Source organism: Aquarana catesbeiana, linkage group LG01 (genome assembly GCF_042186555.1).
Source record: "Aquarana catesbeiana isolate 2022-GZ linkage group LG01, ASM4218655v1, whole genome shotgun sequence".
In the NCBI taxonomy this organism is placed as follows: domain Eukaryota; kingdom Metazoa; phylum Chordata; class Amphibia; order Anura; family Ranidae; genus Aquarana; species Aquarana catesbeiana.
Genome location: NC_133324.1, coordinates 397,804,679 through 397,819,099, shown reverse-complemented (window position 1 = coordinate 397,819,099; position 14,421 = coordinate 397,804,679). Strand labels below are relative to the sequence as shown.

Here is a 14,421-nt window from a genome sequence, read left to right as displayed (position 1 = left end):
ATTCAGTGTGGTTTACTGGATACATATATATGATTAGTTTATTTATTTTTTATAGGATCTCATCTTTTATTGGATCATATTTATTGGATCACTGTGCTATATTAAGGTTGATGGTAGCGCTTTATTAACTTTTTTCATATATTCACTCTTTTGTGATATCAGCACATAACACAATAATAGCAGTCACTATCATTTGTTCATATTAATATAATTTTTGGTTCACAATTTGATACAATTATTCACATGAGCGCTTTAGTAATTTTTATACAAAAGTGATCAAATACCACCAAAAAAAGCTCTATTCGTGGGGAAAAGAAGGATGTCAATTTTGCTTTGGTACAGAGTCTTAGGAACGCGCAATTGTCAGTTAAAATGGCGCAGTGCCGTATCGCATGATAAGGCCGAGTCATTAAGGGGGAAAATCTTCCGGTCCTTAAGTGGTTAAAGATAGTGCCTGGGCGGGTCCCCTTAGTCTTATTCTGCCTGTAAAGTGGGGCATCTGTACCGTGCAAGCTTTCTTTATTTTGGAAACAACAACTTGGGGAGCCAGTCTGTATGATGAGGCCACAAGATTAGAGATTTTTGGGATAAATTCTGGTGTCTCTGTGGCAGACTTTGGATGGAAATAACACATTTTTGCACCAAAGTAAGCAAGCCTTATGTGAAGAAGCCAAATTATAGTACACTCAGGTCAAGATTTAGATAAAAGTCAGTGACCTCATTATCATCATCCCCTCCATCCTCATCATCACTGGAGCCAACTTGGCAATACACTGTGGCTGGGGGAACATGACTGCCAATTTGTTGTTTATCAGTGTTCTCCCCTCTCTGTAGGCTCATGTTACTCCTTTTCTCAACCTCAGAACCAACATCAGAATCAAGTAATGCCTGTGCATCATCAAGAAGCAAGTGGCTGACGCTGTGTTCAAATAATTCAGCTGACTCTTTCATGCATGATGCTGGGGCTTTGGCAGGAGTAGCTGTGGACAGGGAGGCAGAATAAGCCGCTCTGGCAGCTGTGGTGGACTGCGCACTAGTCTCAGCTTAGGTGATAGAGGATGAGGAGGATGAGGATGGTTTAGTAAGCCAGTCCACCACCTCCTCTGCATGCTGCGGCTGGATAGCATGGGCAACATCACTAAACAGATTCAAATGTGCCCGGTCTGAGGACGGACCACGTCCACCTTTGCCTGTGGAGACGGATGCTGCTGGCCCCCTCATAGTGGCATGGGAACGTCTGCCTCTTCATTTTGGCCTCCTAGACTAAATGGGGGGCTTTTTACCCAAACTCAATAGAAACTGGGAAATGTGGGATTGGATGCACTTTATTAAATGAAAAATGTGTTGTATGGTATACTTTAAGATGAGGACTGACGCTGACAGAAATGTAAAATCTATCAAAAAAATCAGAATCAGCTGTCGAAAGTTGTGTACACTAAACAAAAATTGTATGAAAATTCTTTTGGATGAAAATGTTCGTCCGATTTTCTTATAGTGCGCATCAGCCTTAGCAGTCAGAAAAACTGCCGAAGTCAATTTGAAAAAAAAAAAGGAGCAGGCAGGCAACAAAAAGAGAAAAAAATACACGCAGCAACCAAAAAAAGGGACACTGACACCACACTATACTGACACACTATTCTGACACACTGTACAGTGGAACCTCGGTTTGTGAGTAACGCTGTTAATGAGTGTTTTACAATACGAGCAATTATTTTTAAAAAATCCTGACTGGGAGTGTTGTCTCGCAAAACACGCAGGATTTAAACCTCTGTGGTGTGCAGTACCGCATTTGGCCAGAGGTGCGGGGGCGCCGGTGACACTCTGAGCCGTTTGAAACCGCTCGGAGCCCCCCAGAAATACTTGGAAACACTTGGAAATACTCTGAGCCTTTCTGAGGGTTTCCGAGTGCAGCCGAGCGGTCTTTGAGTATTTCTGAGTCTCTCCGGTGCCCCCCCACCTCTGGCCACATGCGGTATTGCATGCCATAGAAGTCAATGTGGAACAAATTATCTTCGTTTCCATTGACTTCTATGGGGAAACTCGCATTGATATGCAAGTGCTTTGGATTACAAGCATTGTCCTGGAACAGATTATGCTCGTAATCCAAGGTTCCACTGTACTCACACTATACTCACACTACACTATACGGACAAACTATACTAACACTACACTAACACTCTGCTCTCAGATTCACAAGTGTACACACTAACTCATTAGTAGCATACTGAGCCCTGCTCTATCTATCTCCACTCCAACAACACTGCAAAAGGATCCTATGGGAAGGAACCTTTTATAGTGTGGGGTGGGACTATGAGGACTGATCTTGGATTGGACAAAGTCATCATCACTTTGTCCAGTCAGGGCTCTGACAGTGCTCTGTGCCTAATTGGTAGTCAGGTGCAAGGCTTCATCCAATTAGGGTCCTAGAATGCACTGTGCAGCACGCAGTGCGTTGTTAGGTGCTCGGCAGGTGAACACCCCACCGAGCATCCCGCAAATTCGGGTGTTCACCGAACAGATGATGTTTGGGCCGAACGTTTGCTCGGCGCAAACCATTAGCCCAACACTATCCTGCTGAATGGAGGAACAGTGTGAATTAAGGCATTATAATGCATGAAGATGGGCTTTGATGGCTTTTTACACTTGTTTTAAAATTATATCAATATGCCTGGAAGAGGGACCTTTGATGTGCCTTATGTCACCTCATCCTCAAATCTGGCCATGGCTCACAGAACTACACACTCATACAGGTAATAAACAAATATCAATTCAGATGACTCTTGTAGTTATTAAATGCATAGTTATAAGAATTGAACAGATAACCAATTCTCAAACTTTATATGGTAGCAATTGAAGTCAAAAGGATAGGGTATTTGGCACGACCAAAGACTAAGGTAGCAATGTATTCATATTGGAGTAAGGGTCAGAGGGCTAGCTATCCATCTGCTCTATATTTTTTGAAAAATGTGAGGTCTTTTTTTAATCTAAAATGTGAGTTTATACAACAGTAGAGAGTCCCTTCCATGATAACAAGATAGACTTGTTTGCATAAAAGTACAAGACACAGAGTAGTCTCTTAGCATAAGAGGGTATAGGCAGGTCACCAAAGGTGCCCAGAAGGTAGTTCATGGGGTGTATAATGTTTGGGAGACCTACTGCAGAGGAGATAAAGGAACCTATATCCACCTAGAAGTCTTGAACCACTGGACACATCCAGAAACAGTGTAGGAAGTCAGCAGTTTGACCACATCCTCTAAATCATTCAGCAGAGGGGGACAACCCCATTCTATGCAGCCTGGCAGGGGTAAGGTGAGAATGGTGAAAAATGTTATTGTCTATAATGCGGTCCCTAGAGGATATAACAGAGGAATTATATGTGTCGCTAAATTCTGACCAGTCATCTTCCATGAAAGGAATGTCCATGGAAATCCATTTTATCTGTGCCACCTGGAATCTAGGGTTACAGTCAGTAGTGAGAGCAGCATAGTATGTGGAAATAAGCTTAGTTGGGTCTGGATGTCTTAGCAGTTTCCCCAGTGGGGGTACTGTGAGAAGGTTGTCTAGAGAGCCAAACTGGGCACGAACAGCATGTCAGAGTTGGTAATAGTAGAACAGGTAAGTACATGGTAGGTCAAAGTCAGTACGCATTTGATGAAAGGACTGAAAACCCTGTGCATTATATAAGTGACATAGATATTTAACCCCTTTAGAATACCAGCGTTGCGGGTCAGGCAGTGAGTATAGTTCCTGCACAACAACAATTGTCCCAAACAGGAGGGGGACCAAGGGAAAGTGGGGCTCAAAGGAAAGGCAATCTAACTAAATGTATATGTATACAAACAAGTGTTTATTGAGGTACAAAGATATATAATACATGTGGATAAGAGAGCATAACCGATAGGCAATTGATGTCAGCGCAACCTAATACAATGAGGAGTGTTCAGCTAGTGCTGAGTAAGGTTGTTAAGCAGACATCATTCCCCCCACGGGTGGCTCAAACCTGGGTAAATGGAAGGGGGGGAGGGAAAAGGGGAAGGAGGGGGGGTGGGGGGTGAGGTGAAGAAGGAGTGGAAAAAAGAGAAAATGGGGTAGGACAGAAGAGAGAGTTAGAAGCCGTGGAGTGGGGCGCTGATGTAAGCCCTGATGTCAGACTCCAATCAACAAGTAGATGGGAAATATATGGCCATGGATGTATAATGGTGGTGCTGGAGTTGCAAAAAGTCCAAGGATATGTATAACATATTGCTTCAATGAGCGAGATGGTACTCTGGATATGACCGGGTAAGTACTAGTACGTAGTATGGAACAGTGGCTGGCATATAGTATAATGAGCAGAGACATACAATAAGGTGGTCAAGTACGTTACCACTTTTGGGTCCTGTATGGAAGTCCTCAGATACTGCCGAAGCGTAATGTCACCTATGCTGTTGTCTGCACCACTTGCCACTGCACATAGTACCCGATACTTCCTGCGGGATCTCCGCACTCCAGAGAGCACTCCTCAAGTGGGTGGATGGCCGGCCATCTAAATGCGCCTATTTCCTCCTACACGGTTGTTCCGAACAGCAGGTCGGAACGCTCCCTCGATGAGTGAGCCGGCTAGCCCCAATGGGGGATGACAGCGGGCATGACGTCCGGACGGAGTGACGTCAACGCGTTTCACAAGACCAAAATGTGTAGCTTCATCTGGACATCTAGGTGGCGTGCGAGGACTCCTTCTTATTGCCGTCCATTCCTCATACACGCCCACCCAACTAATCTGTATGAAGGAGATTATCCCCGTCTATGTGTGTCCAAATTGACGCCTGTTGTTTGTTTACCGCTTCGTATATGTAGCAAGCTTCTTTTATATACCTTTGAAGTCCTTAGCTCACAAACTCTTAGATTTGCAGCCAATAGATTTGGAGCATTAATGAAAATAAATATGCGAGTGCAAATATTAAACACGATTGATGTCCCTATTTCCTACGATGTAACATCTGTTTAGTATAGGTAACATTTATATAAGTCACTCTTTATTCCGTTTACCATAGATAACAGGCATCAGTGCAATGATAAAATAGGGAGTACATTTCAAACATCAATCGAAAAAGGAAGAGCAATAGAGGGAAGGGATATAGGAAAAGGAAGAAAGAGGAAGGAGAGGAGAAGTTATGCATCCACACAGTAATTAGTCTCTATCGAGCCATCTCTAGATATAACCATCAGTGGTGGTCCATGGTGGCCCATTATATTTAAATAGGGCAAACGCAAAGGGATTCACCAATGTAGATCGCAAAGATAGCTGGTCTGCATCCATGAGTCCTGATCATGTATGTTTATCTATGTCATACCCGTCAAGTCAATTAAAGGGATTCAAATAGGAGATGCAAGCAGAGTACTATCTACAGTCTATTGTACGTGCTATGCGCCCTTGTGGTTTATAGGAGAGGGTGAGCAGTGATAATAATGCTCAGGCATGACCACAATATAATTAGAGGGAGCGCCACAAAAACTGAAAGATAGACAATTAACCAATTCTTCATAGGGTGCACATCCATATTGTTTATGCTGCTAAGAAAGGGGGTATAAGGAGTATAGTTCCTGCAGGTTAGGATTGAACCACAGGGGGTTGTTGGGGGAAGTTGACCATGAGTCTTTGGAAATTTTCGAGATGACCGGCCAAAATAGGGAAAGAGAGGTAACTAGCATTGACATGCCTGGACGAGCTGGGACATGGCATCTATAGATAATATTGTGTAGGGTTTCCAAAGAGGAAGCAATGGCTCCCTCCGTAGTGGTACAAGCGTTCGTTTGCAACCGGGTGTAGCCAGTCATGAATATGGACCAGTTGGGATGCCGTAGGGGTCATTATTACTTCTTTGATGGAAGCACACTGGATTCACTATTACAACACAGAAGATCTAGACAAGCCACTTGAAGACCAGGCCCTTTCTGGCACTTTTTGTTTACATGTAACAATCAGGTTTTTTTTTGTTATAAAATTACTTAGAACCCCCAAACATAATATACAGTGTTTTTTTTTTAAGCAGAGGCTTTACAAAATAAATTGGTGGGTTTTGCAATTTTTATATTACACAGTATTTGTGCAGTGGTTTTTCAAATGCAATTTTTTGGGAAAAAATACACTTTTTTGAATTTTAATGCAAAAAAACACAATACATTTTTTTTGTAAAATATAAAAGATGATGTTATGCCGAGTAAATAGATACCAAGCATGTCACACTTGGCGGCATAAATGTTACTATCCATATGCAGCATTTTAAAAGCCTTTACATGCTACCACTTTAGATTTACAGAGGAGGTCTATTGCTAGAATTACTGTCCATGATCTAATGTTCATGGCAATGCCTCACATGTGTGGGACAATCACTGATTGCATGTGGGCAGGACCAACTCACCCATTCAACTTTGCACGCTAGCATGTGGGACGGGTGCACTAATTTTTTTTCACTATTAATGTTTTAATTTTCTTTTTGACACTGTTGCCTTATTTATTTATTTATTTTTTAAAACTTTTATTGCTGTCACACAGAATGTAAGCATCCTTTGTGACAGCAATAGGCATGTGACAGGCACTCTTTATGGAGGGATCTGGAGTCTATAAGACCCCAAATCCCTCCTCTGCCCTTGAAAGCATTCAAAACACCAAGATCAGTGTTTTTGAATACTTTTGATTTTTTTTAAAAAGGCGCCATTGACATCTGGGTAAATTGGAAGTGATGTCATGTCATTGCTTCCGGGTTACCATAGCAGAGTTTGGATCAAAGCCAATCCCAGCTTTGTATGCATCTCCGACTAGCCGGTAGACATGCCAGTTGGTAGCTTGGGTCCCTCCGGGAGAGCCCGACAGTGCCACGGAATGCAGTGGGAGGGGGATTGTCCCCTCCCGCTGCTTATAACAACAATTGAGCAGCTAGTTAGCCTCTACAATTGCTTTTACAAGAGAGCCGATAGTCAACGGTACTGGGGTGATGCCTGCAGCTACAGGCATCACCCCCGTTCAACCACTAGAAGTCAAATGACTTCTTAATTTGGCGTGATTTGTCACCAAGTGCATAGAGTAGGAAATGGTTAAATGCTATCTTAGATTTGTTTATGTGTCCTATTGGCAAGATATCCCTTAACTTCCAGAGACAAAACAGGAAGTAAGAGGAAATCTCTCTAAATATGTAGACAATAACCCTATCTGGCAATTAGAATTAACAGTCTTCTGTAGACAAGTAATTGGAGCTGGGTGAAATATTACTTAAATACAGGCAAAAGTGCAAAAACAACATACTGCTACTGACAACATTGGAGACAATTATATTTTAATTACACATTCTGTATTCATAAAGGCAATAAGTACATACTGTTGCCCTACAAAGTGAATGTGGGATAAAAGACTTGCCAAAATGTGGATTATTGGGTCATATACCAAAGGTCTGAACTCAGCTGCAGTATAAGAACAGATAAAGACTTTAAGCAGAAATAAATGTCATCATTGAGATATATAATTACACTCTTGTCTGACTTACAACAATTGTAAGCCCAGTATCATGAATGTTGGCAGGTAAACGAAATGTCCTTTAATATCCGGCAGAGGATATGGCTGTCTCATGTTGTGATATCTTTTTATGGGATTGCTAAAAGCCTTTATTGAAGGGATGTGGATTGTAAATGCGGAATAACAGATTAGAGAAAGAAATGCAATTTTAATATGTCTTCCTACTTGTTAGAGTCTGTTATATATTGCATATTAAATACCATTTAGGCATTTGCTTAAAGTGGTTCTAAAGCCTTAAGGTTTTTTACCTTCATGCATATTCTGCATACAGGTAAAAAACCCTCTATGTCCAGGATCCCCCCCCCCCCCCCAGCCCCCTTTCTTATAATTACCTGAGTGCTGTGCAAGAGAGCAGTATCTCTCTCCTCTCTCTCTTCCTTCTCACAGGGCAAACTAATAGCATTGGCTCCTGCTGCTGTCAATTAAATTCTATGAAAGGGTGCAGGGGAGGGGCAAAATCCTGCTGTCTGTGTCTATGGGTGTATGCAGCAGGGCTCCGGAGTGAGCCCACGCAAGTGGCTTGCTAGAGGAGTTACTCAGAAGGCAGGAGTTGACAGGAGCACCAGTGGGGGACACCAGAAGAGGAGGATTAGGGCTGCTCTGTACAAAGCCATTGCAAGGAGCAGATAAGTATAACCCTTGAAAAGGTTTAGAATCACTTTAATTGCAATGAAAATGTAAAAAAAAAAAAAAAAAACTATTCAAATGTTCTTTGAAGGCTGCTTGTGGTAAAAGTGAAAGCAAACAATGTACACATTGAAGATAAAAGCTATGTTTTATTAGGCTTAATGCTGTTGGAATTTGGGTTTGCTGCTACAATGGGTTTAAGGTTCACAGTAACCGCAAATTAATGCAGGAATGCTTTGTAACCATAATACACTGCCTGGCCTCTGAGTTTAGGTCAGCTGGCCTATAAGGGCCAATAAAGGGGTTTTTAGATAAATTAGCAAGCTCCCTATAGAAGAGGGATATCATATCAGCCATACTGACAATGGGCTTAAACCTAGTACACATGTACCGAAAAAAATATCCGACTTTCGGTACAGGTGTATCGCTGTCTGTTCAACAGAAGCCTTCTGTTTCAATGGTCAGGACCCAGGAATCAGGACCGGACCCATGTGGAGGAGACCCTAGGGACCTAGCCACATGGTACGGGAAAGAAAAGAGCTAATTATGCACACGCATGGGGTCTGTGCTGGTGCCCAGCGGGACCCAGTTGGGTAGATAGGTTGGATATAGGTTGCAGAGTGAAGCTGGACTGGTGGGAGGGAACACTGCTCTGTGGTGTCTCATTCAAAATGCATCTTGAGCAGGTGTATGTAATGTGGGACCAGGAGGCACCTGTATGACAGCTTAGGGTTATGATACAGAGACACGGGGGTGTACGGCTCGCTTCTACATCGAAATGCCACCATAATGCTGATGCCACATGAACATAGCCCTGCCTGGTCCTGGGCATTAGGGAGCACATACACCGTAGAGTCCCTGCCACTGTAATGTAGCAAAGGCCAAAAACCCACAGAAGGGGCCTGATTCTATGAGCTAGAATGGGCAGAGCTGCAAAGCCTGATTTACCCCACTGGCGGTTTGGAGCCTGAGAAAAAAGGCAACATTTTTTTTTGTTCCAGCAGCTACAGAAGAGATACATGCCTTGGGAAAGATGCTGCTAGAGACAGTAGGGTGGGTGTTGGAGAAGGCTTGACTACCCTTAAAAAGACCCCATGACCCTTGTCCTTTCTTTACATGGCATATCCTAAGTCTCCAAAGCCCCTTGTAAGACTTCCCTCCATGTCACAAGAGGCTGAAGATGTTGCAGCAGATGCAGCAGGAGAATGTAGTGGAGGCAAGCTGGATTCAGAAAGTAAGAAAAAATGAGGAGTATAGGCCCTTTGCAGCATACTTGCCTCGTTGAGGCTCAGCTGCCACAGAGTGCTGCCATGAGTCATGTGTTTCCTCTTGCATGCGGTTCCCAAATGGCTGGTACTTTTACCATGGTTGAAACAATGCAAGCAAAAAGTGCAGATCAGAAAAGTGCTGTCGGCGGCAGATATGCTAAAAAAGTCCCATACTGCGGAGCTCAGTCCTCTGCAAAATACTTCTGCCCCTGGACACAATGCTGTTCTGCCTCTCCCCCAGAATTGTTCTCCTCTCGAATCGGTGACACCAATGGATGATCTGTTACCTCCTCATCTACATTTTCCTCATCGCTGAAGCCAACTGTCAAGTAAGCTCCAGCCATTGGGTCCATGCCTCATGCTGCTTCTTGCTTGATGTCCCCTCATCTTTGGTCACATTAAAAGGACCCTTGTATGGCATTTTTTTTTTTAAATATATTTTTGCTTTGCTATATGGCCTTTATAGCATTACCCAGGTTCTATGCCCTTTTTAAACAATAGCTTGTAATATTAGCTTTGATAATGGTCAGAATTTAGCATAATGATTCCCCACCTATAGTTTTAAATTAGATTCACTGCTAACATTCACTGCTTACACGAACCCACAGTTTCAATAGTTTTAGCTATCATGAATGTCTTTCATTCATGACAGCTTGTGATTGGCTACAGCTAATCACATGCTACAGGGTACTGTGATTGGCCCAGGTACCATGTGATAGCTGTGGGCCAATCACAGCATGAGATTACATTCTATAATGCGTGTCAGCAATAATAAGCAAGAGTATCTAAACATCCCATATAGAGCTGCAAATGGAAGGAACCATTCCCTGCCACAGGGAACATAAAATTTTGACACTCCTGGAAGTGTCAGTTTTGGAAGAGACTTCACCCAGGGATTACTATGCAGTGGAGTGGTGTTAAGTTGTGCAGGCAGCAAGAGAGATGGATATCCCAATGCTTTCTTGCAGCTATGCCATTTTTAGAACCAAAGTGTACTTGTTTGCTGTTTTTTTTCAGCCTACATTTTTCAGCATGACAACCAACAAATACACTTCACATCTTGCCAGCCATGCAGCCACGTTTGCCTCTCTACCCATGTTACAAACAGGTGCACCCTAATCCATCGGCTTTGCCCCCCATTAGTAGAAGTAACCCACATGTGAAATTATCCTTCGTATAAAGGCCAAATGTTATAAGCTTTGTAAGGAAGAACTCTAATTCAATTTTAAAAAGCGTTGCATAAGCACAGGGAAAAAAAGCTACCCAGAAGAAAAAATTCTAATGACATTCATAAATAAACTATTCTGAGATATCTGAGATATACAAAATGCTATTTGAGGCACTAAGCCAATAATTAAAAATTAAACCTCATGTTAAAATTGTTGGTAAGGTACAGTATGTGTGAATACATTTAACAACTGTCTGGGTGGCAGCCTGACTGTTAAAAGGCCATTACTCACTCAAATGATATTTTTTTGTATTAGAACTTTCAACAAGTAGGATGTTTTGAATCGATGTCTGCAATTATTCATAAAATTTGGCTTGTTCAGTTGTTCAGCTTTAGTTAGAAAGATCTCTCACTGGCTTCTTAAATATCAGACACCTTTGTGAGATTGTCTTTCAGTAGTTTGTTTCTGCCCATCCCAAAAGGTTATGAGGATAAAATGCTTGCTTACATCTCAGTTATTTGTTTATTTGATGTTATCAAAATGTCATTGTGTGGAATGAACATGAATATTTGGCTTTGTAATGACTGCAGTATTTATTTTAGTTTTGGATACAGTAGATTTTCTGCCAAGTCCATTTTAATGGCACATACTTATCTTCCCTGTGAACCATTCTGTTCTGTCAGTTATCCTTCAGGAGTAAGAAAAAAATACCCAATACTTCTGGGTAAGGGGCAGCATGTGAATCACTCCCTTTCCTTCAAGGTGCTGCTGGTTATTGGCTGCTCAGGCAAACAGTGCTGAAACATAGGTAAGGTAAGAGGGTCCTTAGCCTTTTGTAAGTTCTTAGTTTTGACTTGAACTATAGACCGGACCAGTGGCCGCTGGTGTGCCAGCTGGAGTGTGGGCGGCAAATAAACCACCCGACCCCCTCCAGTTGCGGCAAACAGAACACCCGACCCCCGGTCGGTGGTACTCATGCGTTCAGGCTCTTGGCGGTGATGCAGAGCAGATGATGGATGCAAAGTCAATGACGGTGGCCATCTTATGGATCTCCCTGTACATCCTCCCCGCCCCTGGTGCTGGCCAATACAATAGCTTCTCCTCTCGGCTAATCGCGCTACTCCAGCTTTCTGATTGTCCGGGAGGAGAAGCAGGAAGACAATAGCAAATATTAATTTGCTATTGTCACACAAGTGGGTGGGCTTGGGGCACAGTGCTCTGCACCCCTGAGCCCACCTTTTTTTTTAAGCCAATTCAGGCTCTAATCATGTGCTTCAAAAAAAAATTGAAATCCATGTGTCCGGTGCCCTGTATGTAGATTAGGGGCCCGGAAGCATGGATAGGGGAGGGGGCACCCCTGCGCCCCGTATGGAGCGCCCGCCACTGGACAGGACTATTTTCAATCATTAAGACTAAACAGGCAAGCAAAGAGGAGGTAACTATGTACAGTTGGCGAGACTTCGACAAAGCACATGCTCACTTTTAGTTGGTGGGTACACATGAAGAAGCAGTAGATAGTTATGTTCTAGATGTGTCAATATTTGTCTTGCCTCCCAGTCTTAGCAATGAAACTGTGATTTCTATAACTTATCCAGTTGTGGCGAGATAGCTATAACTCAGTCTCAGTGGAGTTGGCAGACAGTGACTCAATCCAAACGACATCTTGCGTGGAACGTGGTTTTCGAAAGCTTTCATCGAAAACCTGTTCAAATCTTGACAGGTGAACATTAGATAGGTGAAAAAACCATGTGCCAGCTCCAGCGATATACATGTGTTCAGAATAGAAGCTACAGGCACACTAAACGAGTGTGGGACTAACTATACAGAGCATCTCCTAACTAAGAGCGAGGTAGGGACAAAAATATTAAAAACAAAGAAACAACAATGCATGTGTAACATGATAATATTACCATTAATCTTTTCTTTCCATAGGCTGTCCTGGGTCCTCTTATAGCTATTGCTTTGAAGCTTTCCCAGATTCATGAGAGGACTGGCCGAAAAGGACCTACTGTTATCACTTGAACACTTCCTACAAAAATCACCCAGGGCCAAAGACAAGTGTGTGTGATTGGGACAGATTAATGCTGTTTTGTTACATAACCTACATTATTTTTCAGTAAACGTTTATTCCCAGAAGAATTTATAATAATGTTTCATGTTCCTCATAGATACTATGTAAAAAGCAATCGTGTACCCTTTAGTCATGAAATAATGAGCCTTGTTTATAAAGAAGTGTAAGTGTTATTCAAACATCCAGTCTCATTTTAGCTGCATTTTTTTTCTATGAAGAGTAGCAGGGGAAAGGAAAATGCTACTGGTTCCCATTGGCATGAACATAGTGCTCACATACACTTTTAACACATGGGGTTCAATTCTGGACAACATAAAGGTGAACACATTCATTTATTAGTACTGCGTGAAGCCATTGGTCTTGTAATGTTTAAGTCACTTTTTCACTTTTGTTGAAGAAAGATCAATGCAGAATCAGCATTTTGAACTTTGCTCAAACATGACACTTTTTGTGACACGCTAGCCATTGACTGAGAAATAAATACACACCACAAATATGCACATTACTGTATTTAATGTTTGTATCACTGTGATAAATCGCTGTGTTTACTATTTTTTAAACTGATGATTTCCTTTTTCTTCCAAACCAAAAAAAAATTAAGACACTTTGAAACTTCAGTGGCACAAAAGCACCTATTCATACCTGTAAAGCTACAATGGAATTTTGCCTGCCAACAATACTTTCTCAAGTGGATGGTAGTGTGCTGTATATATAGAAAAAGCATTCAATGGTGGTGGACTTTAATTTGATCATTTGAATAAAGTATGATGTTTGAAATTGTCTAGCGTGGCTTGTATTCCTATTCCCAGCAGATTCTTAGTACAAGTAAAGCTGGCCATACATGGCTCGCTTTTTGTCCTGATTCCTGTGAAGCTATGGGTGACTCTGCCGATTCCCTACCCAGCCCACTTGACAAACTTGGTTTAGTGGTTTAGGGTGGGAACTTCAGTTGATGGCCACCCATAATGATAATCAGCATCTTCTAAACAAATCCTTACAAATGACAATCGTGTGTTTTCTACATGAAATTCTGAATACCATATCATACGAATGATGATGTTATCACTTGTTCTTTGCTTTTTTGTTGCTTGGAAAAATTGATTTGTAGTCAATTCCAGTAGATATATATATATATATATATATATATATATATATATATATATATATAACATTGTTATCAGTGGGCTAGTGCCCTGGGAAGCAGAATAGAGGCAATAGTGCAATAGTTTTGCTGCTGGCAATATTTTTGCACTATTGCCACTGAAAATGGTTATGGAAATCCAAAAGTGGAACTTGGAAGGTGGGGAGGGGGACAAAATGAACACAGGGAAGTCTGTTGCTTTGTTTATTCAAGTGGATCTTCACCCTCTTAACAAAGTCCCCTCCTCTCCACCCCTCCACTACGCAAATAGCGCTTTTTTCTAATACATTTTTTTTTTCAATGCAAAATGTTTGGTCCTGCCCCCACCCCCCTTGCAGAACATGGCAGTGTGGGACCCAGTCGGTGGCAGAAGACAAGAGGATCTCAGCAGGAGATGCTGGATTCACTGGATAGGTGAGTATCGGAATTTTGCAGAACACACCACCCGTTAAGCAGGGGTTTCAATTCCAACAAATTGGGTGGATGGTGAAGATCCGCTTTGAGTTCACATGAGCTCATTACAGCCACCTCTGGCCATGCACTGCAAGTGCACTCATCTTGTGTTGACTGCCTTTTCTCCAGAATGTGCATATCTC

The 14,421-nt window shown here is 42.2% G+C and overlaps 1 protein-coding gene across 1 annotated transcript in view; it reads left to right on the top strand.

The window, feature by feature from the left end:
- Positions 1-13,461, top strand: part of PGM5 (phosphoglucomutase 5) — a 166,806-nt gene extending 153,345 nt beyond the window's left edge. Inside the window, exon 11 of the mRNA XM_073634792.1 lies at positions 12,546-13,461. Within this exon, the coding sequence (XP_073490893.1) occupies positions 12,546-12,635 (90 nt within the window). The 3' untranslated portion in view covers positions 12,636-13,461. The remainder of the gene's footprint in view (positions 1-12,545) is intronic.
- The last annotated feature ends 960 nt before the right edge of the window (positions 13,462-14,421 follow it).